The 21817-nt window shown below is 54.9% G+C and overlaps 1 protein-coding gene across 1 annotated transcript in view; it reads left to right on the top strand.

Moving 5' to 3' along the window:
• Nucleotides 1–21817, top strand: part of ABLIM2 (actin binding LIM protein family member 2) — a gene marked incomplete at its 3' end in the record, with an annotated part of 152975 nt that overhangs the window by 107518 nt on the left and 23640 nt on the right. The window contains exons 13-16 of the mRNA XM_079700805.1: nucleotides 5130–5231; nucleotides 5780–5833; nucleotides 12548–12600; nucleotides 13101–13242. Of these exons, the coding sequence (XP_079556931.1) occupies nucleotides 5130–5231; nucleotides 5780–5833; nucleotides 12548–12600; nucleotides 13101–13242 (351 nt within the window). The remainder of the gene's footprint in view (nucleotides 1–5129; nucleotides 5232–5779; nucleotides 5834–12547; nucleotides 12601–13100; nucleotides 13243–21817) is intronic.

A 21817-nucleotide genomic window follows, 5' to 3' on the forward strand; every position in this document is an offset into this window, starting at 1 on the left:
TGATAGCCATTCTGACTGGTGTGAGGTGATATCTCATTGTAGTTTTGATTTGCATTTCTCTAATGATTAATGATGTTGAGCATTCTTTCATGTGTTTGTTGGCAATTTGTATATCTTCTTTGGAGAAATGTCTATTTAGGTCTTCTGCCCATTTTTGGATTGGGTTGTTTGTTTTTTTGATATTGAGCTGCTTGTAAATTTTGGAGATTAATCCTTTGTCAGTTGCTTCATTTGCAAATATTTTCTCCCATTGTGAGGGTTGTCTTTTGGTCTTGTTTATGGTTTCCTTTAATGTGCAAAAGCTTTTAAGTTTCATTAGGTCCCATTTGTTTATTTTTGTTTTTATTTCCATTTCTCTAGGAGGTGGGTCAAAAAGGATCTTGCTGTGATTTATGTCATAGAGTCTTCTGTCTGTGTTTTCCTCTAAGAGTTTGATAGTGTCTGGCCTTACATTTAGGTCTTTAATCCATTTTGAGTTTATTTTTATGTATGGTGTTAGGGAGTGTTCTAATTTCATTCTTTTACATGTAGTTGTCCAGTTTTCCCAGCACCACTTATTGAAGAGGCTATCTTTTCTCCATTGTATATTCTTGCCTCCTTTATCAAAAATAAGGTGACCATATGTGCATGGGTTTATCTCTGGGCTTTCTATCCTATTCCATTGACCTATATTTCTGTTTTTGTGCCAGTACCATACTGTCTTGATTACTGTAGCTTTGTAGTATAGTCTGAAGTCGGGGAACCTGATTCCTCCAGCTCTGTTTTTCTTTCTCAAGGTTGCTCTGGCTATTCGGGGTCCCAGTTCTCTTTGTTCAGAAATTGGACAAAGCCCCCTGCCCTCCTCTCTGGTGCAGGATGCAGGGGAGTCTGGCACCCACGGCTCTGCCCCCTGCTGACTTCAAGGGCCGTCTGTGACCTCAGGAGCCCCAGCCTTTTGCCAGGACTCACCCCTGGGGAGACCAAGGCTCAGGGACAGGTCGCTGGGAAGAGCCCAGAGGCAGGTCCTCGTTCACCAGGTGCGTCCACCTGCCGGCCGTGGGGCCACCACTTCTCCCCAACACCTCTCACTGAGGCCCACAGGCTCTGACACATCCCAGCCTCTGGGCACTCTGCAGCCAGCTGTGCCAAGGGCTGCCTGCCTTCTTCTCAGCTGGTCACAGGACCTGGCATCCACCCACGCTCTCCGGAAAAGCCTTCCCTGGTCTCTCCTCGCAGCATCTTCAGCTTCTTTGGCTCCTTAGGTGGAGATTTTCCCTCTGGACGACGCTGTGGTGGGAGGGCTCACCAAGGAGAGGCCAGTGCTTGCCCTGATCTGGCCAGATGCCCCTCCTTCCCACCCACCCCCATCCCAGACACACCTTCCCACCATGTCCTGGTGCCCGGGGCCACCCTCCTGCCAGGACCTGCGTGCAACGTAGGTGCCAGTGACAGCCGTTTACACTTTAGTGTGAATTTCAGTCCCCAGTGTATCTCCCAGGACAATGTCGGGTTTAAGACTGACTTCTCAGCTGTTAAGGAGCAGAGGCCGCAGACCGCAGGTGAGCACAAGCGCAAGTGATGCTGCCGAGACTGTCTTGCTGGGCAGTGACGGGAAGTGACTGCTGAGCCTGCCCCCCACAGGGTGTGAGGGGGAGAGGAGGGGCTACAGATGTGGAACCTCAGGTCAAGGCCTCTCCCCCACCCACCAGCTGCACCCGTAGCCACCTCTTCATCTCGCCCCCATTCTGGGGCCCTCCACCTGGTGGCCGTGGCTGGCTCAGGTGGCACGTGGCAGTGAGTGGGGGCAGGTGGAAACCCACCCAAGTCTTGGTGACACATTGGGTCCCTGCAAGGGGCTGGGGGGTGGCCTCGCCTCTGGTCACCTTGAGAAGATCCACAGGAGCAAGTGAGGGAGCTCCCGAGGGCAGAGCTGGGACAGCTGAGCAGCAGAATGAAGGACGTGGTGTTGGATCGTAAAGCAAAGTACAAATGTCTGTGCGTCCACACCGATATAAAGGAACGACTGGATAAATAAATAACTGGGGGAGAAGAGACAAACTCCCGGCAGAAGAATCCCCAGTAATTCATGCGGACCCTCCACCCTCCAGGAGGGGCCCCCCGCCCCGTGTCAGGTGTGGGCTGTGCACGGCGGCCCCCTCCCAAAGAGCACAGAGTCGGGGTGTGGGAGGAGCTGGACGGGGAGAATCCTGTCCAGCATGACCTCGGCCGCGGGGTCAAGGTCAATCGCAGTGGTCGGCCACGTGGATGGCAGTGCCCCTGACATGATGGGAGGGGGGCGCGTCCCCTCTGTGCTCTTCCTCCCAAACCGTAACCCCCGTCCAATCATGAGAAAAGCATCCGACGAACCCCAGCCGAGGGACAGTCTGCGAAACACCGACCAGCACTTCTCAAAACTGCCAAGGCCGTGAAACGCAAGGAGAGTCTGAAAAACGGTCACAGCCCAGGGGAGCCTGAGGACGCACGAGGACCAGTGTCGTCTGGTGTCCTGGACGGATCCTCAGATACAAAAGGGGAAAACGGGTGAAACCCAAATAAAGTAAGGCGTTTAGACAACACCTGCGTGGCAATGCGCCGGTGGCACGTAAAGTAATGGAAGGAATGACTTGGGGTCTGCAGGAAGGCTCCGTGCTGCCCGGAACTGCTTTGCAACAAGGCATCAATTTGGACAAACAAGCGAGGTGGCCGCTCACCGGCCAGGGGTTCCCCGGCTCTGAGAGGTCCCCTTCCCGGCATCCTCGCATCTCCCTGAGGATGCCGAGGGCCCCTCTCTGGCAGAGGTCAGAAGCGACCTCGGTCCTGACCCATCTCCAGGAGAAGCCAGGCACCTCGGCCCGAGGGGCTCCGTGCCTTTTCAAAGTTGCCGCTCAGCTGGGTGACCTCTGGCTTTCCCCCATCCCCGGTGACATCAGTGGTTGGGGGTTTTGCCCCCAAGGCCCACGGGAGAAGCTGGCCCTCAGAGCAGCACCTGGGGCCGGGCCTCACCAGGACACGGGCCCCTGCAAAAGGCAGTCGTGGTGGCGTGGCCGCCGGGCTGTCGTGAGCAAAGTGCTGCGAGAGGCCCCATGTAGGGTCTGTGTGAGGGTGCATTTGATGTTGATTTAGCAACATATTGAATGGGCAGGCAGGTGTGTGTCCAGAGAAGGGAATAGTCAGCTGGGCTATGTTCTCTGGGAAGGCTTTGCACTTGAGCCTTGACCCAGGAAGGGTCTGCACAGGTGGGAAGGATTGGAAAGGAAGTCCAGAAGGGGATGGGGGAGAAGGGGAGGCAAGCAGAGGCATCCTGGGTCAGGTCCAAGGTCTTAAGAGTTCGTTGACTGGTGTAGAGGCCCCTGGATGGCAGGTGTAAGGTGGACCTGAAAGCCCAGTGTGGCCACCGCATGGTGCCTCCTGACCCTGATGAAAGCCGTGGTCCTCCTCAGATACGTGTGTGAGTATGTGCGTGCGCACACACACACACACACACACAGAGTCTTGCCTGTGAGGTCAGACACTGCACGGTGGGCCTGGGGACTGGGGTGGGGGGGCGGGCAGGAGTCCCGTGACATGTTAGAGACTCCAGCCACTGGGCAGGGGTGGAGAGAAACAGGCCACTGGAAGCTGTGTCAAGACGTGCCCGGCACAGTGGTGCCGCCTTAAGTGAGCGTCCTCGGCTGCTCTGGAGTCCGAGCAGATGAATGTAAAGCCCCTGCTTCCACCATGCTCCACTGCCCCTGGAGATGGATGAGCCACAGTCGGCAGAACAGATCTGAGGTTTTCTTTACATGCCCGTGGGTGTGGTCTCCCCGGGTGCAGGAGTCTGGCCTGGCGTGAGGCTCCAGAAGGCTCTGTGCTGTGCTGTGCTGGAAGGTGGCGGCTAAGAGAAAAGCAGGGTTCACACCCCGACGAGGGGAGCAGTCATCTACCTGAAGCTCCATCCATGCTGAGAGGTGAAATTGGTGGCAGATGCCCAGGAAGATGCTCAAGCTGTAGTCAGCAGCCCCCGTGTGGCCTCAGCCTGGTTCAGGCCGCTGGCTGTGGTCTGCTGAGCCCACCCCGACCCGCGGGCCCCCCTTTGCCCTCAGCACACCCCTCCGCCAGGCAAGAGCATCCCCCACGAGCCCGTCTACTGCGTCTCCCCCCATTAGCCCACCGCCAGGTTGGGCCCAGCGCTCACTCTGCCTCATCACCACTTCACCTCGGGGTCCTGCGGCTCCCAACCGGGGGTATTTTCAAGTCAGGGGTGTCCGTTTCCTTTTGCCAAGCTGTCACATACGCGGCGAGGGTTTCCTGGGGCTAAAGGGGAGGAAATGCATTGTGCCTTTGCGTGTCTCGCTAACAAGGAGCCGTATGCCTTTCGTGCCGTGTTCGACGCCCGTCACCCCCTGTGCACCATCCCATTCCTCAGTAGGTGTGGTGGGGGGCAGGGAGGATCAGCGGGTGACCACGGCTGTCTAAATTTGTGACTTGATAATCCAACCTTGTTCGCAAAGCAGAAATGACAATCCAGACGGGATAAAAATCGGGGCCAGAATCAGAGGACTCTTTCCATTTACCTGGGCAAAAAAATTGCTTTATTTGGGAACATGGCAGCTGATGAATACCAGTGGTTTCTTATTCTCCTGTGGCTGATCGAATTTTACTCAGTGGCTTTTCAGGACAGATGTAGATGAATTCTAGCCCTTGAATCCCGATTCTGAATGGCTAATTTGTGAATTCTCCAAGAAATCAGCGTCTTTTTACCCAAGGATACTTAGGACGTGGGCGTGGGGGAATGCTTACTTTTGGTGAATTTGTGATTTTCTGGATTCCAGTGGCAGCCACGGCAGAGCAGCAGTGGGCTGTGCCCGCCCCAAGGAGAGGGAGCTCTGCCGACGGCCAGGCCAGACTTGGCAGGAACTGGGGACCAGCACGGGCTCTGCCCTGGGCGTACCTGTGCCCTCACCACGGGGCCAGCGAAGGGGGTCCCTCGAGGTTGGATTAACAAGCCGTGGGGCCCACCTGGAGGTGTCTGTGAGGGTCTCTCTCCCTGGGCAGCAGGTTCGGGTGGCCCTGCCAGGCAGCGGAGAGGGGCTCACTTTCATGCTTGAAATGCTCTCCTCTGCTTTTCCCTTCCCGCCTTCTGTCTGCCGGCTTTGCTTTCCCGTCTGGAGGCAGTGAAAGTGGCCGGAGCACCTCCAGCCTCTCCGTGCTCTCAGACAGCAAGCCTCCCCCCTCCACCTACCAGCAGGCTCCTCGCCACTTCCACGTCCCAGGTAGGCGCCCAGGACACACGGCCGCTCGCCAGGCAGCCCGTCTGTCCGCCCCTGAGCTGTCAGGGCAGGGGGGTGGGAGCGGGCTGCCGTGCCTCTCGGGGGTGGCGTGGTCCCCGAGCCTCCCCATCTCCCTCACCCCTAAATTCCGAGATGCTTTAAAAGTCCACAAATGGGTGTGCGCATCCCCAAACTGGCGCGTGTTTGAGTTTCTCCCGAATCTCCAGAAACACCAGGGAGGCGTGGCTGCCCTCCTGAGAATGGGCTGGAGAGAGGGACTGAACGGGTCACAGTCGTCTCTGGACACCCGCTCCAGCCGCCTCTGTCCCTCTGCCCCCTTCACACGGCGGGTGGCCTCGGGGCTGAGCAAGGCTGACGTGCAGTGTGAGGCCTGGGTGCCAGTCGCCAGGGCGGGTGCCAGATCCTTGCTGGGGACTCTAAATCTGGGTGACGGATTGCTGCTGACAAAAAAGCGGTAGAATGGAAACCTTCACAATTTGCTTGCTCACCCTGCTGTTCTCTCCTTTTTTTTTTTCTTTCTTCTTTCCCAGACACTGGCGTCAAAGATAACATCTATAGGAAACCCCCCATCTACAAGCAGCATGGTACATACAGTCGGATTCCTCTGCTGCTGTGTTTGCCCTGCATGCCTGTCAGTGCCTTTGCTTCTGAATGCTTCCTGTTGTTGTGTTCTGATACATGATGGGGAGGGTACCTCGGAGGCCCCGCAGTCTAAACATTAGGTGCAAATATGCCGGTAGGCTCCCGAGAGGCCCCTTCATAAATTACAACAAAGGGTGTGTCCTACTATGGACACCTCTGTGTGTCTAAACCCGGGGCTAACACATGTGGGCTGGGCTGGGGATGGGGACTTGTAACCAAGAGCTGGTCTCGGTGTGTGGCTTCAGGGATGCTACTTTGAGAGAGGCAGCCAGACTGACTTTAGCCAAGATGATGAGGGACGGAGGTTCTTGGACCACAATCTGAGGCAGCCCGGTCTTTGTAAAACAGAACAAACCAGAATCAGTCATTTATTCCTCCATGAGAATTTAAGTCCTGTGTTGTTTTTGTTTTTGTTTTTGCGGTATGCGGGCCTCTCACTGTTGTGGCCTCTCCCGTTGCGGAGCACAGGCTCCGGACGCACAGGCTCAGCGGCCATGGCTCACGGGCCCAGCCCCTCCGCGGCATGTGGGATCTTCCCGGACCGGGGCACGAACCTGTGTCCCCTGCATTGGCAGGCGGACTCTCAACCACTGTGCCACCAGGGAAGCCCAAGTCCTGTGTTTTGAGAATTTCTGATGATAGAATAAATGACTTAGCCTTTGGTTAAAGGAATTTCTTGCATCAGCAAATAGGGGCTGGAGATGCTTGGTTCCAAGGGCATCTCTCGCCCCCCAGTTTCCCTCTCAGAGGTGACCAGCCACCTCCGCTCCACCTGAGCCTGCAAGGGACAGGTGCACAGGGAGAAGAAGGCTCCAGGTCTCACCTCTGTTTCGTCCCAGAATTTCTGGTGATTTGGGGCTTGTTGCTTCACCATCCTGAGCCTCTGTTTCCTCATCTGCAAAACAGGACCGACTCTCCACTCGGCCCTTTTCACAGGCTGGTTGTGAAGGCCGGATGGGATAATGAACGTGGAATCATGTTCTAAACTGTCGAATGCGGTACACGTGATGGGGATTGTTATTAAGACACTAGAGAGATGGGAAGAGGAATCCCCATACTTAAAGTCCTTGTCCAGATGCACCCAAAAAACAGCCACGTCCCCCGTTGACAACTGGATGGACGCTGTTGGGTGGAATCTATAAACGTGTGTTTTCTGTGACTTACTGACAGATCCATGCTCTAGTTGTGCAGGCTTTGTGTGCTTTATAATTTTCTCCTTGACTGCAATAGGCCCTATGCTTTGTGTATTTCTTCCTCTTCCCAAGAAAGAAAAAGATGAATGGGAACTCCTGGGTTTCCAGAAGGCGATGCCTTTCACCGTTGCCTCTCAGTCAGAGAAGCAAGGAGCACAGATCTTCCCGAGGGATCAGAGAGGGAGGGACGCGTAGACTCCAGGGCCCTCAGAGGTGGTCCAGACTAGCTCCCTGTGTTACCAGTGGGGAAATTGAGGCACAGGAAGGAAGGAGCAGGCACAGAGCAGTGTCTTTCAATCATGGCTCCCATACTGCAGCCAGGAGGCTGTGCGTGCTGTCCGCGTCCACGGGAAGGACTGACTGACTTGGCCTTTTATCAGCTGCTAGCTAACACATCACATACACACACAGGGTTGGAGGGCTGGCCCCTGGGAGGGGAATAGGCAGTAAATCAGATTAGGAAATTTCTCACTAGCATCTGACAGAGCCCGATCTAAGACAAAGAACTTCTGACAGTAAGGCCCTTAACCAAATCATGCAGTGGAGATTTGGTTTCTCTTTTTTGGCCATGCTGCGCAGCACGCGGGATATTAGTTCCCCAACCAGGGATCGCACCCGCGCCCCCTGCAGGGGAAGTGTGGAATCTTAACCACTAGACTGCCAGGGAAGTCCTGGTTTACTCTTACCAGGGGCAATCTTTGTGTTTCTTTTTTAATCTGGATAGAAACACCTCTTCTATCCAAAGGCAAGTGAATTCCTCTTTGACTGAACCCTAAACAATGACCCAAACCCTCTTAACATTCTAGAATGTGGGTTTACTGATTCTTTTATGAAATAAGCTTTATAGAGCGCCTGCTCTCTGCCACGCATTCAGCCACGTCGTGGGGATGAAGATGAATACAGTCTGTCCCTGCTTGACTATAAATGGGCCATGAATGAAGTGAGGGCTCACGGGTGCTGTGTAGTCCTCTCCACCAGCTTTCCTTAGACAACCATCAGGACATAACGGTTGTGGGAATTCCCTGGCGGTTCAGTGGTTAAGACTCCGTGCTTCCACGGGAGGGGTCTTGGGTTCCATCCCTGGTTGGAGAACTAAGATCCCACATGCCGCGTGACATGGCCAAAAAAAAATAATAAACGAAGGACACAATGGATGTGATGGGATGCATTTGATTTCCAATAGATTTGAGATGCCTTAATTTTACAAGATTTGCCCCATCGAGCTGGACCATATCCGGGCAGAAGGGCATTGGGGTGGGGGGCATGCATGTGTGCATCATACATGTGTATGAGCATGTGTGTGTGTGAGCATGAGTGACTGTGAGTGTTCATGTGTGTGTTTAAAGCCCACGTGCAGCCACCACCCCCCCATCTCAGCAAACTGACCGTCCCCTCATCTGTCAAGGGAGAGAGGCACACACCTCAGAATCACCTCAGGAGAACCCATCCTTTTTTTTTTTTTTTTGGCGGTACGCGGGCCTCTCGCTGTTGTGGCCTCTCCCGTTGTGGAGCACAGGCTCCGACACGCAGGCTCAGCGGCCATGGCTCACAGGCCCAGCCGCTCCGTGGCATGTGGAATCCTCTCGGACCGGGGCACAAACCCGTGTCCCCTGCATCGGCAGGCAGACTCTCAACCACTGCGCCACCAGGGAAGTCCAAGAACCCATCCTTTTAATAGCCAGACTTTCCAGAAACAAACTCCAGGTGATGATGTTGAGTTCCTGGACCATTTAATTAGCTTAAGATAATATTTTCAGTGAGTTTTAAAATGTTATGCTTTTTAATTAATGTATTTACTTTTCAACGTTTTATTTCCAACTCATCAAAAGTTGTTGTTTTTTGCTTTGTTTTTTTAAATTAGCAACACTCTTCTCTGGTGCTCTAGTCCCATTGCTGTTTTTGGGAAATGAGCCTCCAGCATGAGGATGGTCAGGCCTGGGGACTCAGCGGGGGTGGGACCCCAGCATTGAGGACGAGGGTTAGGGTTAGAATTAGCAGTCAAATAGCTGCCACTGAATGCATGGCGTGTGCTGGGGTTTCATCTCAACACAGCCCTGAGGCAGGTATTATTATAGACAAGGAAACTAAGGCCAGGGACGCAAAGTGACCCATCGATGGCCAAGTCACACCAGGGCTGCCTGACCCCTGAACCCACCACTCTTATTTTACATAATTTTGCATCATTAGAGACCAATAGTATTTTCTTAGACTACCTTAGTTCCAATTCTACTCGGTTCCAATTTAATGGCTTCAAAAAAGAATGAGAAAGAGAAGAAAGGAAGCAAAAGCACTGAATGGGAAATAAGAAGGAAGGGGAAGAAGGGAGGGAAGGAAGAACCACATCCCGTCGGGCAGAGATGCTGCAGGACCAGCAGAGGGCGTTGGACGGGCTGGGAGGTGGGGTGCGGGGGACCTCCCACCACCCGCTAAAGGTCCAGCTGCTGTGGGGACCTTTTTGGTGTCTTTCGAACGGTCCTGAATCAGTTGCAGTGTTGAACCCAGGATTCTTTGTGAGGCAGACAGGATTCCAGCCGCAGCCGCTCCCCTGCCAGCTGTCTCTCGCTCTGAAGAACGGGGTTCTGGCTTCGAGGGGCTCTGCGTGAGGCCCCGTGATGCTGGCACAGAGCAGGGACTTTCCTCTCAATGGAGTGAAGCTGGCGCAGTTTTTAGACTGTTTTAAATGAATTCAAGAGGAAAAAGTAACGCTTCCCCCAAATTTCCCAGGAAGCTGACTGTCCAGCTGCAGGGACAGACGTTTTGTTTCCTTGGTAAGCGCACGTGAGCTGTCAGATGGCAGTGTGTGTGGAGACGCTGGCCCAAGGAGCAGGGCTGGCGTCTCACCACCTCCCACACCTGCAGACAGTTGGGGGCTCGCTCCCACCTCCCAGAGCTGCCCACCCACGCCAGATGGTAGAGGCAACCCATGTAGCCTGTACTCTTAGCTCTTTCTTTTGCGCCTGGTTTAAGACGGGAATGAATCACATCTCGTGTGTCTCTGGGATTCCTTTGTAGTGGGGTCGAGTCTCATTTTGGTTTGGGGATGGGAGGAAAGGGAATGGCCCTGTATCCAGAAAGAAAATTAGAGACCTCCCACTCTCATTGGGACGCTCCCTATAAAGGTCCCAAGGGATGCAGGGAGTTGGACGTCAGCCTTTCCCAAAAGGGTGCTCACTGGCAAATACTTTCCAGGGCTCGGAAAGAGCTGCCTTGTGTGATAGGAAAGATACATGCAACTCGATTTCTCTGCTTGTCCTGAATTGATCTGTCTTTTCCTGAGACTCTGAAACGGCATGTTACAAATTAGCTGCCCGGTTAGCCTCTCGTTTTATTCCTAATATTCCAAACGTGTAAGCTGAGCTCCCCATCATGTGACAGCACCTGCGTGTTATCTCATGCGATCCTCATAAATTGGAGGGGGGGTGGGCGTCATTTGCCCATTTTACGGATCAGGAAACTGAGGCTCAGAGCTGTTAAGGAAGCAGCCCGAAAATAACACAAAGCTCCGGCTTCCTCTATTTTCCTAGCCATGCTCCATTTCTCGAGAGAATCTGTTGGGTGTTTTGCGGACTGGCAGACTGGGGCTCTGGAAAGCCCTTGGTTTGATCCTGGTTAGTTTGTGCACACCTCGTGGAGCTGGTGGCGTTTGCAGAGAAAACTGGCTAAATCTTGGTGGGATAGCCCCCTTTTTGGAGGTGGGGCCCTTCTTTAAGCCCTGAGGTAGCTCTACAGGCAGAGTTTGTCTGGCCCAACGTGCTCCCCGAGGCTATGGAAAGTCCTCGGACCCAGGAGGGCCGCTGTGATCTGAACTCCTGGGATCTCACATTCCCAAAAGCCCTTTGGTTGGAGCCACTTAATTGTTTTAGCATTTGCAAATTACCCCAAGTGTGGCTGTCCATTTGGTCCATTCGGGGGCCTCTGTGGGCTGTTCAAGGATCCAGCTAACTTACTTTTACCAGCAGACCTGGCCCTGGAGGCCTTCTCTGGGCTGGACAAGGGCAGTGCTCTTAGAGCTCCAAGTAGCCGCCTGCCCGATGTCCCTGGGGCGACCGCGCAGCTGCCAAGAGTCCCGGCTGATGTATGGTCAGACGCTCAAGGCTCCGCTGCCTGGCGACAGCCGTTGTCCAGGAAACAGGGGAGCCTACACTGACGGGCATGCGTCCCTCTGAGCCCACTGCTCCCCGCCTCTCCTGCACGGTGCCCCGCACGCAGGCTTGTCATCAATTTGCCTCTGCAAGTAGACACAGCAGGGTTTTTATCTTCACTTTGAAAACCACTGTCTCTCCTGGGAGACGGAGAAACAGGTAGCCGTCGGGAGTAATGAAATGTCAGTGTATCCAAAACGGTCTTCAATTGTGGCCTTATCTTGTCAAGGTCCTGTAGCCCAATCCCCAATTTCCAAGCTCTCGGGCCTGATGTCAGTCTTGTCCTTGATGGTGCACAAGGCAGGGTGCTCCAAAAGGCTAGAAGGTCCGAGCCCTCCGCAGGCTGCAGGTAAGGAGCCCACCCTTGGCATGTCCTTACTATGGCCTCGGTCTCTGTGGCAGGTGGTGAAGGACACTGGGGTCTTTCCTTTCATCGTTCCTTGCATGGGGTCAGTGATTTAGCTTGGGAGGCACAGGATGGGTCTTTACCGAACTGGATGCTGAGAACTGTCAACCTGCCCTCGTGTGATTTATCTCATCATGCTTGGTTGGAGATAATGTCAGCCTGACTGGGTGACAACCCCCCATCCCAAAACAGGCAAATGGAGAATACAGACACCTCTTGACTCAGCTCTAGATAGTCTGCTGAATAACAGACGTTTGCTTGCTCTGTTCCATAGAGCACACCTCTGGTTGTATGTTGTACCCTCTTTACTGCTCTTCGTGGAATTCTCCCAGTGGCATAGCTCACTCACCTTTTTGTGTTTTGCGAGCAGTGAGGTGGGGCAGACAGAGAAAGGACTTAGAGTCAGACTGCCTGGGTTCAAATGCCAGCCTCTGCCACCCGCTGATCCATGATCTTGAGAAAGGCACGACATGTCTCTGAGCCTCAGTCCTCTGATCTGTGAAATGGGTCATGTGGGGATGAGCAGTAATGTCCGTGACGCACCCAGCTGAGTCTGACCCAGTAGGGGCTGGATCACCGGGCCCTTCTGTTCCGTTGACCTTGGAAGATAGAAAGTATGTTCTTCGAAATGCCAAGTGGCCGCAGGGTGGTTGGCTGGAATGTAAATGAGGCATCACTTCACACATCTGCTCTTGATTTAGCACATCCTGTGCAAGGCCCCAGGCACTCCCCAGGCCACATTCCTGCGGGGACCTTCGCCAGCTGGTCTGGTTCCTCAGCCCTTAAAAGTATGAGTGCTGGCGACTTTTCTTTGATTATTTTCCATTTTTGAGCATGACTGTGAAGTGGGAACTGACACATGGAAACCCAGAATCTATGGTGCGCTGACTTGACAGATTGATTCTTCCCTTCCAGCCGGGAGGCGATCAGATGGGGAGGATGGAAGTTTCGACCCGGATAACAGGAAGGTAATGCAGGGGCAGACCTGGCTTTGTGGGGACTTCTCCAGCTTGAAGCCTCAGGCTCCTCCCCTTAAGTTGTGCTCCTTAGGGATTAGGCAGAGCCACATGGAACGGGGACCAAATTTAAGAGGTGGTGCCACCAGCCCCCTTACAGTTAGGACTAGCACATCTACTCCCAAAGTCCTCATTCTATGCTGTGTAACTTGGTCATGGCTCTCTAACCAAGGAGATGTCTGAAAAGAAAGGAAAACAAATCAAAATACATATTTTAGGGTTTGGCCCATGGGCTGAGTTTGCCCGCCCACCCTGGCTCAAGAGGTAAGACCCCCTTTGCTTGTCTTTAAGGAAGGTAGGTGTGTGTGGAAAGAGCCCAAGGCTGGCTTACCCTGCTGTCCCCTTGTGAAGCCATGTGGGCCCCGACTTCCCTGAGCCTCAGTTTCCTCCTCTGTAAAGTGGGGCAGTGCCACTGCAGGTGACCTCAAAATTCACTTCTGTTTTTTTCTCAGCAGAAGACCAACTGGCTGATTCTCAAGGGGGACGGAGACACTAGGACCAACTCTCCAGACCTAGACAGCCAATCTTTGTCCCACAGTAGCGGGACTGATAGAGGCCCTCTCCAAACGATGCCAGGGGACAACATTTACTCACGTGAGTGGTTCTTTTGAGCAAGGAGCTGTCAGTGTGGCATGAAAGTCCTTACAGAAAAGGGGCCCACAACCTTGAGCCAATTCCCCCCAGATCTAAGCCTTGCTCATTAAAAACTATGAGAGCAAACCCACAGACAGAATGGCAAGCCCGGTAGGAAGCAGACCAGTAGCCGTGTGCTGGCTTCCCTTGGTGACACCCTGATTCAGCCAGCCTGCTGCCCAAGGGCCACGCCGGCGTCTCCCGGAACTCTCCAGAGCTGGCAAGAGGGCAGAAGGCCAACTCAGGCTCCTGGGCTCCTTTGGGAAAAGGGCTTGCAGGCTGCCAGGCTGGAAGCTGAGGGCCCGTCTCCCTCCGGAGCGGACAGGAGCATGGTCCAGGGGGGCGAGTCCAGACTCGGAGCCGAGAACGGCATTATCGTGTCTCCTGTGCTCATCTTGGGCGAGGGGCTGGGAGCTGGGACTCCAGATCCTCGGAGTGCAGGCGACAAAGACCACGTCTGCCTGATCCGGGGGGTCGTGAAGCTGCAGTAGGCGTGACCTTCAGATGTCGGGCGAAACTCCCCATAACGTTCTTCACGTCCAGAGGCTGTAAATGATAGGCAAAAACAACAGCAAGCTGCCGTCTAATGCCCGCAGTAGACGGTGGGCAGAGTCTTTGGGTCTCAGCAGCTGTGGGTGGGTTTCTGTGGACAAGCTGGAGGCTTAGCTTGGAAGCAGAGGCCAGGAGGGGATGGTTGTGGACGTGAGAAAGCTGAGGAAAGACACTGGCTTTGCCGTTAAGACAGACCTGAGTTCAAATGTCGGCTCACCACTCGCTGGGCCTCAGTTTCACCTGTGTGCCTGGCGGGGTCGTTAGAGACCCGAAGGAGGTGCCATGTGTGCAGCCAGCACTCGGCCGGGCCCATAGTAGATGCTCATCGTCATCATCATCACCATTCTCGTGACTGTAAACTATCTCACAAATGAAAGTGCATGTGTTCCGACGTGGGAAGATAGTGAGAAGCGTGGAGACGATCACTTGTTAAAGAAGACGTCTAAACAGAGAAAGCGTGTGTTGTTTTGTGTGTGATCTCTGTAAGCAGATGTCTGTGTGCCCCGGGCCCCGTCCGCCTGGGCCTCTGCTCTCTAAATAGGATCCAGAGCCAGAGCACAGGGTTGACATCCCCGTTGGAAGATCACACCAGAGAGTCCCCCAGAGGGTCTCGTCCAAACGGAGGCGTGCTCCTCCTGGGGAGGGTCTGGAAGGGCCGAGGCAGGCTGCCCGTCCCACCAGCAGCAGAGTGAGGGGTGAGGGGTGCGGGGTTGGTTACGGGAGAACCAGTGGGCAAGCTCTGGACCAGGCAGCAGCAGCCAGTCCTCCAGCCCTTCTCTGCCTGGTGATGCAGGACTTGCATGTGGCCCCCGGCCACTGGCCTTGACCATGGCCTTTTCTGTTTTGCGTTTTGTTTTTCCTAATGCAATTGAGTTTGGAAGGTGGAGTGCTCCTGCTTTGCCAGCCCCCCAGCAGCCCCCAGTAGCCCCCATGCCTTGAGGGCACCAAAGCGTTAGCCCCGGGACTCGAGAGCACCCAGGAAAGGACTATCTGGGGTTCTCAGGGTGGTCTTTTCTAGCTTCAGTCCTTCCCTTGCTGGGAGGTGGGTGAGCCTGCATCTGCAGCTCCCCGCCCTGTCTCTCCTCAGGGGGGCAGCTGCTGTCCCCAGGGAGTCCCACTTACCTTCTGGCCTGCCTGTGGCTTGGGGCTTAGGGAGGTGGGGACACCATCTGGGGAGAAGCCTGGGCAGGAGACAGGCCGCCCTGTGGGGACCTCTCTGTGCCGCGCTGACCCGTTCGTGTTTCCTCACCTCTGTGCGCTGCTTCCTCATCTGCACGTGCTGGACGAGGCACCCTGGGGTCATCCCAGGCATCCCCCAGGCGGTAGACCCTGTGAGACCCAGAGGCTGTGCGAGTGTTTTGGCCAGTCATACACCTTCAAGGTCTGTTTGTCAACCCTGTTCCTTGCTGCTGTGTCCTGATCACAAGCTGCAGGTGTAGCCGTGGATGTGAATGGACCACCTCCCATCCAGGTGCACCTGGCCAGCAGGAATTGGAGAGCCTATGCTAGAATTCATGCTCTAACTGGGGCGAACCCTCCAAAGTACAAACAACCTGCGTGTGTGTGTGTGTGTGTGTCCTCCTCCTTCAGGGATTCAGGCTCACGATGACCATGACAATGGTTCTGTCATCCCTTCGCTTTCTACACACGTTCTGATGTCAGTTCCTCCGAATGGGAAACCCGCTGTGTCTAACAATTGTAATTGTGCCTTTATTTCTGTCCTGGTGACAACGCCTTGTTTCCCAATGTGCATGGAAATAGCAGCAAGGACCCAGGCTGCTGGTCGTGCCTAGGTCAGGCGTGCCTTGCTATCTGCCGGCCTCTTGAGACATTTGGACGGGATGAGCACACTCTTAAACTGAGAAGAGAGGGGTATCCGCCTTCTTTTCTCGGGTTCCTTCCAATCTCACCAAGTAGCCCCCTATTAGGAGTCCATCGACACCGGTTTCATTTGCAAACAAACGTTACTGAACAAAGTGTTTGCATGTGGCAAGGCACGCCTGCCTGCATCCCTGGGACATCCATCTGTAGCGCACCCAAGGAGGGTAGGATTGTGACACTCAACACAGTGGGCGCTCAATAAATGTTTGTTGAATTGAGATGCACTAAATTCAACGGGTATTTATTGAGCACCCACTCTGTGCCAGACGCTGTGTAGGGCGCCGAGGGGGAGACCGAGAAGACAAGAGCAGCCCCTGCCCCAGAGACGCGTGCAGGGAGCTGGGACAGGCAAAGACGCCACTGAGAGCAAGTGCACACGCACCCTGCCGCCGCCTGCCTGGGGTCCTCCGTGAGCTCTCGGGGGCCAGGCACAACCTCATCCCACTCATGACACCATCAGCACATCTCACCTGAGACTGAATTCATCATTCAGTCATTCATCCACCCCTTCACCAGACATTAACTGAGCACCTACTATGTGCTGAACACAGTGCTAGGCAGTGGAGAGGAGGTGGTGAATATGGCCCAGTGCCTGTTCCCCAGGGAAGCAGACAACTGACCAACCAGTGTGACATCCCTCTCCGCTATGGCAGTGGTTCTCAGCCAGCACTGTCAGCCCCTCCGAAGGAGGAGTCATTGAAATACACATTGTATGATAGACTACTCATTTTCCTTTATGCTACACTTAGGGCATTATCTGGACTATGCATGTAGTAGGTTATATTATTGATGAATCTGATTTCTGCACAGGAAAGGGATGGTATTGATTTTCTGTTACAAGAAGAGGGTCTTGAGCCTTACAGGATGAGATTCACTGCCCCAGCAGAACATGAGGTGGTGTGGGCCCCCCTCCCCTGGTCTAGACCCTGTGGACCGGCCTGCTGCTGCTCTGGGTCCCACCTTCCTAATACTTCACATCCTGTCCTCCCTTTTGAGGTTTCCCACATCCACCTCCAGGTGGTCACAGGTGTGCTGAAGTAAGACAAAGCCCCAGGCCAGCTGGAGACCCTTCCCTGAGGACTCAGTGACCCCTGGAAAGGACCCTACCCTTCCAAAGGGAATAAGGCCCTTCCTCAAATCCCAGCACGTGAGGGGAATTAGGGTAGGCTTGGAGGTCGGGGTGAGGAAAGCTCCACATTAGAAACCAAGGCAGTGCAGATGGTTGGTCCCGTGGGGACCACTGCACGCCCACCCTGCCTGTGGTTTTGCCATTTTACGTCACCCTCTGTGTGTCTGTCCCCATGGAGTCCCATCCCCTTGTCTTCGCCTGCTGCCCACCCAGTCCGGGCCTGGTCTGGAGCTGGGATCCGAGATTGCTTCCTGGGTCACCCACCCCCAGTGCCCACCAGTGTGAAGCTCGGGAGACAGCACCTCTGTTCCACTTTTCCTTCCCTGCTGGCAGGAGGAAAGCGGGTTTGAGGCCTGGCCAGAAGTGGCTTTCCTCACCCCCTGTTAAGTCCTCTGGAGTTTCCAGGCAAGAAAAGTCATTCTCACATTTCTTAGTCCACGGCTGAAAGAGAGAGAGACCTGATGCGCTGTCTGCCAACCCCATGAGAATTTTTGGGGGTTGGCAATCCTCAGTCTGGGCATTGGGACCTGAGGACCCCAGGGGCAGAATCCACAAGCATCACACTGATGGAAGCTCAGTCCTAGCCCTCATTTTTGGACAAGCAAGAGAAAGCCCAGAGACAGGGTGTGACCGCCGAACAGGTCCTAGGGCCAGAGCAGAGACAGCACCCCAACCCAGGAGCTGACGGTCCAGAGGAGGCGGGGACATAGACTAAAACCACGTTAGAAAGTAAGTCCTATGGCAGGTCGGGGGGCCAGACGCTGCCGATGGCTCGGGGAAGGGAGATGCTAAGTGAGCAGGCTTGAGGGCTGCAGGCTTGAAGGGGTAAGTGTGGGAGTGAGCCCTCCTCACAAAGGTGAAGCCTGGCTGCTGGGCTCTGGGGGAGGGCTGGAACCTGGGATGCACAGGGTCACAAAGGGCTTTATGGGCCTTGGGAGGGCTCGGCCTGGCCTCCAAGTGGAGGACGGACCTAGGGGTTCTCAGCAGAGCCCTGGCCGCCTCTGACTGAGGTTTCAGCTGGACTGTCAGGGCAGGACGGGAATTGCCGTCATCCAGGCTAGGGGAGGGTTCTGGGGGAGGTAGTCTTTTGGGGATGTCCTGGGGTGCTCTGAGAAGCACGAACAGCATGCACAGAGCTTCGAGGCAAGAAGCAAGGTGGCAGTTTGGGAAACAGGAAGCCAGTGGGGAGGCAGGAGAGGGCAGCCAGAAACAGCTGGTCTGTGCGTGATGCTGGGAATTTTCTTCTCTGTCTGCTGGGGCCCGGGGTCGGTGCAGCAGGGCCGTGAGCAGATGAGGTGATGTGTTTTATGTGTTTAAACACGGATGGGCAGCTTTGCAGAGGATAGACAGGAGGCTGCTGGGCCGGGGCTCAAGGGACTGGGGTGTCCAGATAAGCCATGGGGAGGCCCCCCTGAACAGTCTAAACAGCAGGACTGGTGCAAGCAGTCGAGGAGGGGCGGGGCGGGGGGGAGGGCGGAATCAGGAATGACCCGGGGCGTCCTGGCTCAGGTGGGTGCAGGCACCTCTGTTCACAGCTGGGCAGGAATAAGGTGGGTTCTTCATATTGAGTCGGGAGGCTGAGACGCCCAGACAGAGCTGCCGGGCCGTGGACGGATGGGCTGGGCACGCAGGAAAGGATTCTGGGCTGTAGGCAGAGTCACAGGGGTCCTCGGCTCCCGGATGGGCCTGGGGGCATGGAGGTGGGTAACCTGAGACCCAGGCCCTCCCCCAGGTGGGTTCCTGAGCTGTGTTACTTCTCAAAAGGGTTCTGAGGCCCAAAGAAACTGTGACTCTCCTGCTCAGCGCCTACCTCACTCCCAGTCCTCAGCCTCTGTTTCCCATCTCCATCGGACGTGGCGGGGAGGATCAAGAAAGTGTGGGCAGGGGGAGGCCCAGGGATGGAGAGAGCCCGACCAGCAGAGTGGGTGGGGGAAGGCTGGGAGGGAGAGGCCTGAGGGAGCTGGAGGGCTTGCGTCCGGCACCCGGCTTCCAGCAGGTGGCTGGGACTCCCCTGGGGCTGAGACTGCTGGGGAGGGCATGGCCCGCCCGGCCTCCAGCTGGAGGGACAGAGTGCCCTCTGCCCCCTGCTCACATTCGGCCCCAGCAAGAGCAGTGAGTGTTCCAGACGTCAGGGAGGGGACCTCGGCCCAGGAGAAGCCACCTCCATGTACGAGAGGGGGGCACCAGGACAGAGCCCTCTGCCGTTCCCTGGGGGCTGGCTGGGACTCTTCGCTTTTAGCAAAGGTCCCTGTGCCCCACTGATGGGCAGGCTTGCCCTCAGCTGGGGAACTGGACAGGGTGTGGCCTCAGATTTGTGGGCAGGGGCACAGGCAGTGCCTGAGACCCTCAGGTGTCCGGGGGAAGGAGCCCCCATCCCAGGTCACAGCTCTCAGGGCCTCCTCTGTCCCCCTACACACAACTCTGCCCGGGTCTTGAGGTGCTCTCACCCACCTGGGAGCTCTGTCTCCCCTCCTCCGACCCCCGCCGGGAGCACCTTATCTATGACCCTGTGTGTCCTTTCTCCCCGGAGGACTGTTAGCTCCTGGGGAGCAGGGTCCAGATGGGCCCCCCGTGCCTCCCCCTGTGCCCACAGCAGCCCCCCAGTGAGTGCCCATGGGGCGGTGGGTGCCCAGGTCTTCCCTGAGCAGAACCTTCCCTCCTACATGGGCCCCAGCACGGTGGGGGGTGGGGGGGAGCGACAGAGTGCATGAGATCACGTGAGGGGTCAGCAGAGATGGCTAGATGCGGGTGCGATCCCGCTGGGTTGAATCCTAGCCTCTCACTTGCTATGTGACCTTGGGTACGAGAGCAAACTTCTCTGAGTTTGGAATCGCCTCGTCTGTAAAAGTGGGGATGATCCAGTCCTCCTGGCAGGCGGCACCTGGGCTTTGGGGCTCAAACTTGGGCATCCTATGGGCTGAGCCCCAGGGTGTCACACAGAGCTGGTAAGGTCCACGAGCCAGCCATGGTGAGCCTTCAGTGGGCCCCTCTCGCTTGCTTCTGAAGCCTGAAGCTCAGACGGCCCAAGGGGCCTCCTGTTCATGTTCCTAGGGGCTGAAGGGGGTCCCAGCCCCTCCTTCCTCAGACGGGGATGCCAAGGCTCAGAGAGGGGACCCGAACCTGCACAGGGCCACGCAGCTGCAAACTTACATATTCACACATCAGTGAACTGAAAACCGTTCACCATCCTGGTGAAACTGACGAAGATCTGCCCAGGGAAATGGCTTCCTGACCATTGTCCACAAAGCATCCTGGATGCTATGAAGAGCCATGTGCCTGTAGCTGCACCTGGAATAGTCATCCACCTGCAAGGGGCCTCTCCTTGCCCATCCGTCCAGTGGCTCCTCTAACCTCTGGCAAGCCAGCCCAGAAGATGACAGACCCAAGGAGACCCAAGATCAATCCCAGCAGAATGCTGAGGGCAAGGTTGCCACAGGTGGGCTTCTGGGAGGAGGTGACAGGGAGCCTAGTTAGGCTGAGCTTGGACATGGGGCGTGGGCAGGTGTCCAGTGGTTACAGGGCCTGATACAACTCGGGGTCATGAGTACCCAGCTGCCACCTGTCCAGGTCCAGCACACCTGCCTTCCCCCTGTGTGCCTTCTCTCTCTCTCTAATATACACACAGCACACACTCTTAAGGCCAGCCAATGCAATATGCCAGGCAGGTCCCTAGAAGACTCCCACACCTGCAAACCCTCACCAGGGCAGAGCTGCTGGAGCAGATACGGTTACTGGTTCCCGATGCTAGGGTCCTGGGAGATTGTCTCATCCTCTTCGTGAATAACAATTTGATATTATACAGGTCACTTAATTTCACTAGGCCTCAGCTTCCTGAAATGTAAAATGGGCTCATGTGTAATGCCTTGGCTTGTGACAGTCAAGAAAATCTCTGAATATGTGAAGGGACCTTTTAGACGGGTGGTTCTCAATCTTGGCTGCACATGGGATTCTGGGACCTCTGAAATATACTGATGGCTGGTCCCATCCCAAGAGAGGCCAATTCTAATGGGTCTTGATAGCATCCTGGGGATGTGATACTGGAGACTCCTCTCTCCCTGCTGTTTCCCACTCAGTACAACTGAAAAGCCCAAGAACAATAGGGCAGACAATCACAGAACTCTGGAGGGTAGAGAGAGGAAGGTGGACTGGCCAGAGACCTGAGGACTTGAGGAAACATGCAGGACCAGTGTCTCTCACCTCCCATGCAGTGGACAAGGTGACCAAGTAGATGACTGCCCTCCCTGGTACCCAGGAGAAGGCCCACTGGCACCCAGCAGCCTGGAGAATAGGCCCAGGGAAACACTCTCCATCCATGGCTGGTGTCTCCCACCCCCACCTCGGGGTGCGGGGCAACCAGGGAAGCACCTTTCACCCCAGGTTGCTACCAGAAACACCAGGTGGATGCAGCAGACCAGAAGAGCACTTTAACGAGCATTCTGAAAACTAAACTGACTTCAGACTCACAGCCCATAATAAGCTATGCCCCACATGTTAAACCTAAGCACAGTGACAGCCTGCTGACATGGAAAACTTAACTAGGATCCAGGTCTCCCAACATAATATCCAAATGTCCAGGATGCAGTGGAAAATCACTCATCACACCAAGAACCATGAAGATAACTATTTGAATGTGAAGAGGCAATCAACACATCCTAACACTGAAAAGAATCAGATATTGGAATTATCCTGAGAAGGATTTTTAAGGCAGTCATCACAAAACTGCTTCAACAAACATTGCAAATACTCTTGAAATGAATGAAAAAGAAAAAAAATCTCACAGAAGAAATACAAGTTATAAAAAAAGAATCCAATGGAAATTACAGGAAAGAAAAATAAAATAACCAAGATTCAAAAATTCACTGGATGGGTTTAATAACAGAATAGCAGGATTTGTCAGAGGAGAGAATCAGTGAACTTGAAGATAGAACTACAGAAATTATCCAACTTGAACAGCAGAGAGAAAATAGCAGAAAA

This window comes from Hyperoodon ampullatus, assembly GCF_949752795.1.
Source record: "Hyperoodon ampullatus genome assembly, chromosome: 1".
NCBI lineage: Eukaryota > Metazoa > Chordata > Mammalia > Artiodactyla > Ziphiidae > Hyperoodon > Hyperoodon ampullatus.